A 10,108-nucleotide genomic window follows, 5' to 3' on the forward strand; every position below is an offset into this window, starting at 1 on the left:
CTCGTGCAGCCGTCTAAAGTATTAAATTTGAACCCCCCACTCTTTTCTGCCATTGGATACATCCTATCACATGACACAGCTGTGCCACAGACGGACCAAGGAAGTTCCACCTCCTTGGACGGACGGAGGCGTGCGCCCCATGGCGAGTACGAAATAACGCTGAATAAATTTACATCTTGCCTGCCCACGCATATCACCATAATTAACCCAAACAAACACCAGCAACACGAGAAGACACCGCCTGTGCGCACAAACTGTTCTTTCTCGACGCTTGCTTGTAGATAAAGAAATAAACATATTTCGTACATTTACCTGTAGTAAGAACTGCTTGCCGTTTTATAGAGAAAACACCACTCACTACACAAAACGCTATATCTACTACATCCTTATTCTTCAAGCAGAGGTTGAGTCGCGGAGATATTAATAGCAGTAGTCGGGATTTCTACCGTCTCTTAGCTCGAGGGTCAACTTGCCACAAAGAAAACAGGCGGCCTCACCCTGATTTAGACCCTGGAATTTCAGAACATATATGCGGTATAGAATAAAAAGGAAAGGGTCTCCTCCTGTTCGCAGAAACTGCGCTTCAAACATGCCGTATGTTCAGCAGAAAAAGGCAACGTTTCATAAAACCTTTGAAACGGTATTAGCCAATAGATAAAACGGGGGTAGTGCCCCCAAGTTTGCTTAAGCTACGCGGATTCAAAGATTAAACATGTCGTATGTTCAACAGAAATACGCAACATTTCATATACGTCTTGGCAACATATAAGGTAAACGGGGGAGGTCTCCCCTAGTTCGCTTAAACTGCGCGGATTCAAAAATTAAACATGTCGTATGTTCAACAGAAATACGCAACATTTCATATACGTTTAGGCAGCATATAAGCTAAACGGGGGAGGTCTCCCCTAGTTCGCTTAAACTGCGCGGATTCAAAGATTAAACTTGTCGTATGTTTTACAGAAATACGCAACATTTCATATACTAGTACGTCTTGACAACATAAAAGCTAAACGGGGGAGGTCTCCCCTAGTTCGCTTAAACTGCGCGGATTTAAAGATTAAACATGTCGTATGTTCAACAGAAATAGGCAACATTTCATATACGTCTTGGCAACATATAAGCTAAACAAGGGAGGTCTCCCCTAGTTCGCTTAAACTGCGCGAATTCAAAGATTAAACATGTCGTATGTTTTGCAGAAATACGCAACATTTCATATACGTCAAGTTTTGGCAACATATAAGCTAAACGGGGGAGGTCTCCCCTAGTTCGCTTAAACTGCGCGGATTCAAAGATTAAACATGTTGTATGTTCAAATGAAATACGCAACATTTCATCTACGTCTTGACAACATATAAGCTAAACGGGGGAGGTCTCCCCTAGTTCGCTTAAACTGCGCGGATTCAAAGATTAAACATGTCGTATGTTCAAAAGAAATACGCAACATTTCATATACGTTTTGGCAACGTATAAGCTAAACGGGGGAGGTCTCCCTTAGTTCGCTTAAACTGCGCGGATTCAAAGATTAAACATGTCGTATGTTCAAAAGAAATACGCAACATTTCATATACGTTTTGGCAACATATAAGCTAAACGGGGGAGGTCTCCCTTAGTTCGCTTAAACTGCGCGGATTCAAAGAATAAACATGTCGTATGTTCAAATGAAATACGCAACATTTCATATACGTCTTGGCAAATATATTAACGGGGGAGGTCTTCCCTTCTTTGCGTAAATGACGGTTCGAAATAAATTATATATATGGCATCCTTCGGTCAATATTGACCATGGTATCCGCAACATTTCATATAACGTAAAATAGCGCATATAAGCTAACCGTGAGAGGTTCTCCCCTGTTCGAATTAAACCTTGCGCACAGAAAGTTTGAATACGTCAAACGCTTTCGGAATAGCTAAAAAAACACAGAAGATTATTGTATTTGACTTTGTATTGTATTGTATTTGTATTTGCTGAGGTATAAACATAACATTTTGTACCAGAAAGCGCAATAATTTTCAGTTTTGACTGTAAATCTTGCCACTGTTATAAAACGGATGACGCAATGTTTTATCTAACACCAGACAAAGGCTTATTACATTTATTGACTTAGCCGGTTAACATGTATTTTGTAACAGATCTAGAGAAACGGTATTTGTCCGTTTTGACAGAAAATATTTTTGAGACATTTCAGTTGTCTTTTCGGCATACTAAAATACATGTAAAATTCACGCAAAGAAACACAACAGATTAAGTTAGATTTACAAACGCTGAAATCTTCCGTAAATGCCAAATGTATGTTTCCGATGCCTCTGATAGATCTTAAAATCTGCTGAAATATTTCTCCGCCTTTAAGAGCTTTATACGTATCTCTGAAACTTTGCTTAAAAAGTTGTTTTCGTGCTGTGCTGGGATGACCACAATGTTCAAAACCACTTTATACCATGTAAGTTTGCCCCAAAATTTAAGTTGTGGACCTTATTTTTTCGGATGCTCAGAACATATTGTTTACCCCTCGTACATCAAATTACATAATCTAATCATGCTAGAATGTAATCGTAGATGAGAATTACAAATTGAAACATATATATGCTACAATAAAACTAAGTTTAAGAACAAGGCAACGTTTTCCTACAAGAAATAGGCAATGTATCTCTACCTGGTTGCACATAACAATAATGTAATGGACCGTCATAGGAATGATGAAGAAGATTTTCACCTACCCAAGATAAAGGGTAATATCCCCCACTGGCGACTGTGTCGGGGAATAACGGGTCCCAAAGAGAAGGACGCCGGTATCTGTAGGTGCTGTTGACATACATGGACGGGACGGCAAAGGTTGGAGTATCTTCGTTCTCCTGGACGTCACGTGGAGGAGCCTTACGAAACCGGCGAGACAAAATGGCGCCAGCTATGACGGCCGCTACAGCAGCAGTCATTCCCAGCCCGATCGCCAACTGACAGCCGAAGGAACATGTCGACATTCTCGGTCGTGTTTCTACAAAACCATTATCAAATTTAGTACAATACAGTTATACTTCATGCAAATATTAATTAGAAAAAGACATTTTTTATCGTACATCTTTTGAAGTAACACGCTTTTTACTAAAGCTACTAATGCACAAATACATTTCATTTGAAGTAATCAAGGCGAATAAAGCACTTGACAATGTTAACGACATGAAATTATTTATTTTGTTGCATTGAAGACAATTTTAATCTTAAAAGAGCTGATGTCTGTAAAAACCAAGCAAAATCAAAAAAAGTTGGCCAAACTTAGAAAATCGATTTTCCTCAAACTTTGTGTGGTGGTAGGGCCTTGGCCCAACTTACAAAAATGGCAAAGTTTTGGATCTGTGGTCACTGGTCGCCATGGCAACGGCCATTTTTCAAAATGGCGGATTTTCACCAAGGGAAAGCCTTAGTCTTGTCCAAAATAGACCATCTTTGGACTCCTGTAACCCCCACAAATTAACAGTTATTCTATTGATTCCCGCATATGTTATTACCCATATTTTAATAAAAGAAATGATATAAAGGTATACTGCAAATGTTTTTGTAGTGAGGGGCAGCAGATGTTTAAAGATGGTGTGTTTTCGTAAATTTCCAAAATTGCCAAAAAGCCCTTTTTTGGCCATTTTTAGCGACCATTAGCTCATTTACAGGCAAATCGATTTCGTTGATTTTTGGCACAGTTATAGGTTGTATCTTTGTATACATCATATGTAAAAAAAAGTTTGGCACTCCTTACGAGCGGACCGTGGTGACCCCGAGAATAAACTAATATTTGCATTATATACAGATGGCAGGCACTGAACTATATGTGGAAAAAACATGCATAGCTTGACTATTGATGTAACATGAACTTTTCTATCATTATTTCATACAGCAAGTAGCATACCTGTCGCTTAAAAAATTATTTTCCTTAACAGTTGATAACTTGTTGCCATGACAACGACCATTTATTCAAACTGGCGATATTTTCACCTACTTGTAAATGCTACGCAATGTAGTTTTGCCCACAATAGACTATTCAAACTTGCAACTCCAACTGATACGAAACAAAGTGAATACTACTACAATTTTACAATGATCACAATAAAAATAATCCGAGCAATATCTAGTATAATCGTAAACAATACAAGTATTGTTGATTGTGAGAAAATGCAATTTGCAATAATATTGTGGAACATGGATTACAGACTTATGATACAATTATACAATTTTGCAGTACTAATTACAATTGTGAATAATGCTACCTGCTGATGAGTGTTTTATGTGCGTTCTACTCTACAGCTGCAAGTCTCGACAAGCTGTTCTAATTTTGTTATGTATGGTGCTTTTCGCCGAAGAGTGATATGTTGAGTGTCTAAACCAAAACTGTCACAGATCATCTGTAATAAAGGCAATCCAAGTGAGGCCAACTTATGCTTGGCATACAGATCACAAAGGTTGTATGTGTCAAAAAGTATTGGATGCGTCAGACCAAGTTCTCTAATAACAGTGGCGAAGAGGGACTCTTGTGCAAAGTGCATCTCATGTGTCAAGTCCTCCTCATACAGCTCCTCTTCCCCCTCTTCCTGAACTTTCTCAGGAATTCCTTGGCATTTTCTCCTGGCAGCAAGTCTTGAAAAGAAACTGGACACCTGTGTTGATGTCAGGAACTCAGAGGATGTAAACATCCGTCTGCCCTTACTATCTTTTGCTCTTCCCAGTCTTTGGCCACTTGAGTTGGGTCGCACTTTCTACCTGTTGCTTGGCCAATGTCAAACTTATCTTCCAGGTACTTCCGCTGTTTTTCACTAAACCTGGCCCTCATCCTCTTGGTGCCTTTCAATGCCCAACCCATTGGTAGAGCAGCCAATGCTGCTTCATGGGTAACAGCAGTTTCATCCTCTGAGTGAAGCAACTGTGGCACTGAAGAAATCCCTGCATCTACCTTTGCTGCATAACCTAAGATGGCCTCATCCAACAAGGTTTCCCTTTCAATCATTCTGACGTGTGGACCAATGTCAAGGTGCTTTTGTAAGGATGAAAAACGCTGATACGATTTTATGCATCCCTCTTCGGGACAGCAGAAAAGCTTCACTCGTGGTTGTTTGGCACTTTCAGAAGCACCACTGGAGTCTTCCTCTGTGCTCGATGCAGGAGACGACTCGTCTGACTTGAGGACCTGGGCAGAACTGTGCACGTGGGCTTGCCTGAAGTCGTCAGTATGTCTTTCTAGCACATTCAAAGAAGGAACAACGGGTGTCCCTTTGAATTTTGACCACGGAAAGAACTTTCCTGGGCCAATATTGTAGGCTTGCCACACCCGTACACCACTTGTAGTGAGTTGAAAGTTGTGTAGGAGACTGATGCCATCAAATTTGACACTGGCTTTGGCTTTTGGCAAGTTTGACACAGTTATGTCTGCAGTAACAGATGTTGCAGACATGGCTTGCATCATTTCAGATGCAGTTGTCAGGTCATGTCCTTCATTCATATATATTCTCATGTTAGACTTGACTGTTGCCGCCTTCCTGTCGCAAGGTCCTTTCCCCCCTTGCGGATCTGAAAAATCAACCCTTTCGATTGAGATTCCAGTTTGTGTAAGCAGGTGAGCAGCAGCAATTGTGTTACCACAATGGTAACACCCGGCATTATCCTGCCGCAGGTATACTTTGTTGATCTCTGGATGTTGGTGCTTCAATGTCATAAGGACATCTGACAAGATTGCGGATACTGCGCATGTATCTTGGTTACAAGAGTAAAAAATGTGAAGAAAAGTCTTAGTTTCGAACATGCCATTGCAGTAACGCTGTGCCACAGCAATGTGCCAGGATATTCCGCGCTTACCAAACCAGTCCATTTGGCTCTCTCGATATTTCTGAGGAATGAACTTCATCGCCCAGTCCTGGGTTATTAGAACATTTTGTTCATTAAGCTCTGCAATCACATCAAGCCTCGCTTCATCTTGATTTACTGTCCTGAGTTGATGTGCTTTCCATGATTGGATGGCTTCTGTTGCTTTGTTCACAACAAACTCTACCTCATCCTTGTCTTCATCACTTGTGAATTGGCATGTTGCTACTGCATCATTAATGGCAGAAATGACTACTTTGTAATCTTCACATGGTCCACACAACTTGTCATGGTCATGATTGTATGATCCTTGAAACGCTTCATCAGTATCATCACTCAACGCGTACACACGACAGTGGTCTGGTACAGGGGACTCTCCAGACACATGCACCTGAGCAACAAGAATATCATTATAGAATTAACATTTACAATGCAGCAAACTGGTTTCATGCATATAAGGAAACAAGCATATAGATCAGAAACAAGCACATAGATCTGAACATTATCTGTTTCTTCTTCTGTGATACATGTAAATCATGATCAATGATATCAAGGAAATTGTGCTGCTCTCATGTTCTGTTCTGATCATCGTTATTATCTACATTCATCATAGGACCTGTCCCTTTGATTGACCAGTTAAGTCTCAAATATTGAACATGATCCAGTCTATGAAAGTGCTGTACAATGATGTAACCTACTAGTTTGATAGTAAGTCATTACAATTCCAAGCCATTGCTTTGCTTACTCAACATCAAGGCAATCTGACCTGCATTGAAACTGATTACAGCAGAATATGTTAAATTGCACACCCCATTTGCCAGCATATTATCCAGGTGATGCATCAAAACAAAGTTATAATTATCCAGCTGGACCAAACTACAACGGGATTTGGGATTCCATGCAATTAACAGAAGTGTGCAGTAATCCATTGTGCAATTAACTGGCTTCTACTGTATCTGCTACAGAAATGTTACTACAACCTAAATATTCCAGACAGATGTGCATTACCTTGTAATCTCCCTTCAGGTAGCGTTTTGATGCTCTGAGTCTTTCTTTCTGTTCTTTGCCCCAACTTGATGACATGCCACTATCAACGAGTGTGTCGACCACATTCTCCAGTTCTTCAAATGCCCTACCTCCTTCAGACGTGAAATAGTCTAAGCCCTGCAGAGACTTTCTGGTAGAGGCTGCACATGTGCCTAGTATCCTACTAAGGCTTCGCTCTCCCATGGGGACAAATCCGCTTTCCATGCAGTACTGGTTGTACTGGGCAATGATTCTTGACGGTATCATCAATCGGATCACATTTGGCATCTTTATTTCTTGTCCATTGCTCATCTTCAGTGTCCTCTCTCCAAAAGGCATGTCTTGTAGGATGTGTGCACTAGTAATGAAGGAAAGAAAATGGTCCAATTTGGCTGGGTCAACCTTCATTCGTCTGCTGATAGTTGTAGGGACAGGTGTTCCTCTACCATGAAGGATTTGGTGATGCCTGGCAAGCATGTATCTGAAACGTGTAAGGCCAGGAATGAACATTTGCAACTGTTTCAGCTGCACTTTGTCAGCAGCTTGCCATTATAGACAAGACTTGTCTTCTTACAGCCCAGCTGTCAGCATGGTTGTAGCATTCTGTCATGGCCTGAAGTAGGTCACCATCAACTGTTCCCTCCCCTGCATGTGCACCAACTGCTTTGTCTATTGCTCCAGAATCTCGCAAGTCCTTCCACAGACTGCCTGAATCCCTTGGTGCAATGGTGTTCAAGACTGCTACTACAGACTCCTTTGCCTTTTGTACGTGTCTTCTTTTGCTGCGATCGGAACTTTCTGACCATGATTTTGTCAAAGATCGAACAGGGCTGACATCACGACTTTGAAGAAACGTGTTGAGAAGAGGGAGGCTTTCTTTGTTGCCAGGAGCATTGTTTTCAGAATCTTGTGATTGTGAACTCTCATGTGAGCTTTCAGGTATGTAAGGCGTCTTACGTGTGGCTTGGCTCAAGGCACAAAGCTCGGACCAATTGTCTTCATAGCCCATGTTAACGAACTACCCAGCATTGTAGCTTCTCCGTCTTGGGCATTTGTAGACGATCTCAACCTTGTTGAGTCCCGACTGCTGTCCCACCCACCCAACATACAGGACGATCTGGACCATCTTTCAGGTTGGACTGAGGACAACAGCATGAAGCTCAATCCGGGCAAATGCAAAGCCATGGTAATCTGTTTTTCCCGCATCCCACCACCACCTCCAGTTCTCAACATCAACGGCCACCAGTTAACAGTTGTCAAGGTAGCCAAGTGTCTTGGAGTTACATTTCAAGACGACTTGAGGTGGGACACTCACGTCACAGAAACATCCAAGAAGGGCAACCAGAGGCTGCACATCCTATGCAGACTGCGCCAATTCGACTTACCAACCGAAGACCTCGTAACGGTATATACATGTTACGTCCGCCCTGTGCTGGAGTACGCCGCGCCACTCTGGCATCCGGGCTTGACAATAAAGCAACGTGATCAGATCGAACGCATCCAGCGACGGGCTACCCGAATAATCCTGGGCAGGAAGTTTTCTACCTACGCTTTAGCGTGTGAAGTTCTCCAACTGCAAACACTGGAGGAACGCAGGGTCGAGCTTTGTGTAAAATTCGCCAGGAATGTCCTCACCTCGGACCTCTACAGGGACTGGCTACCACAGTCAAGAGGTGATGTTAGTGGTAGGGAGACAAGAAATGGAAATAAGCTTGACTACATGCCAGTGCGCACCAAGCGCTTCAAAACAAGCCCAATACCATACCTAACCCATCTCTTGAACGAACATGTGCTTAAATAGCCGGTCTTTGTACATATTGTATCACGTGTATATTTATATTAGAATCTATTGTCTTAACCTTTTTAATGTATTTATTGATGGAGCAAATTGTTTTAACATAGTGGCTTACATGCAATTCAGCCTACGGCTGCGAGATGTCCACTCATATCTTAGATTGTAATTAATATTGTATTGTAAAAGTGGTGCGATGGAAATAAACCAAGTTATTATGTAAACACTAAGCCTGGCAAAACTTTGTGACAACGTCTCCTCTACTAATGAACTCTCAGACACAACATCAACACGGTGGGGTGCACGAGCTTTACGTCTTGGTCTTGTCGGTTGGTCATCCTAGGAAATTAATTATTTGAGCATAATTAGTAAATTATAGTTGGGAAAGATCGTTGACAATTGCACTTCGATACCAACAATTCTATACCATAAAATGTGTGCAAGCCATATAACATCAATAATGCAAGCTTATTAGATAACCTTTGATAAAAATATATTTTACCTTCAGGTTGGAATCAGTCTCTGCACGTATTTATTTCCCTTCACAGCAAACAAGCTTCTACACCGCATGCAGATAGCTGCAATTATAATATAATATCCATTAACATAATAAACTATTGTGAACATAAATAACCCAGATAACCAAGAACTTGCGAAGGTATCATGCCTTCCCATAATGGAATAAAATGACAGATGGAAAGACGTGATAGCCAGCCCAGGTAGACAAGCCAGTTAGACAGGGAAGCCTTTTCCGTAAACCCCCAAATTATCAACCTTAAACAAACAAACCTTCATTTCATATACTTGACACAGATGAACTTTCAAGTTATGACATTCCATGTACTGTTTAATAAAGTAATATCAAGGACATAGAAATGAGAATACATGTTATAATGTAAGTTAAAAGAATTTGTAAAGAGGAACTTTATACGTACAATTTCCAACCTGAATCAGCATTCCGGTCGATTGAAATACCGTTCTTGAGGCTTCTTTTCCCATTCCTCGGCTCCTCTTTCGCTGAGAGGATTTGTGGCCAGACATAACCTCAGGAACAGTGCAGTACCTACTACCGTAAACCCAGTGCAGTCCAAGTTTTCTCCTGTGCTTCACGCATATCGTCATGTTGACAAGTCCGTCTTGTTCAGGCCTATAGAACGTGCCCGATCGCGCAAGGATCAAATCAACTTCATCTGCAAGTCCATCGTGTGGCATGTCCAGATAACGCAAATGTCCCGAGATGTCTTTGGTACAAAGATGGAGGGGATATAGAATGTGGACACCACTGTCAGGTTCAGGCCCGCAGGCCGAATTGGTGATACCAGAAAAAGAACAATCTTCCATTTTTGCATTCAGTTGAGTTCTGTACGAACCAGTCTATTAACACAGTGGGGACGGAATGTTATTCAAACCTTGTAATATATGCGCTCTCTTAAAAACGTAAGATAGTTCAGGTG

The 10,108-nt window shown here is 41.4% G+C and overlaps 1 protein-coding gene across 1 annotated transcript in view; it reads right to left on the reverse strand.

Moving 5' to 3' along the window:
* The window catches only part of LOC118411664 (vascular endothelial growth factor receptor 2-like), a 31,923-nt gene that overhangs the window by 19,098 nt on the left and 2,717 nt on the right, over positions 1 to 10,108 (reverse strand). Inside the window, exon 4 of the mRNA XM_035814141.1 lies at positions 2,712 to 2,990. Within this exon, the coding sequence (XP_035670034.1) occupies positions 2,712 to 2,990 (279 nt within the window). The remainder of the gene's footprint in view (positions 1 to 2,711; positions 2,991 to 10,108) is intronic.

This window comes from Branchiostoma floridae, chromosome 3 (genome assembly GCF_000003815.2).
Source record: "Branchiostoma floridae strain S238N-H82 chromosome 3, Bfl_VNyyK, whole genome shotgun sequence".
NCBI lineage: Eukaryota > Metazoa > Chordata > Leptocardii > Amphioxiformes > Branchiostomatidae > Branchiostoma > Branchiostoma floridae.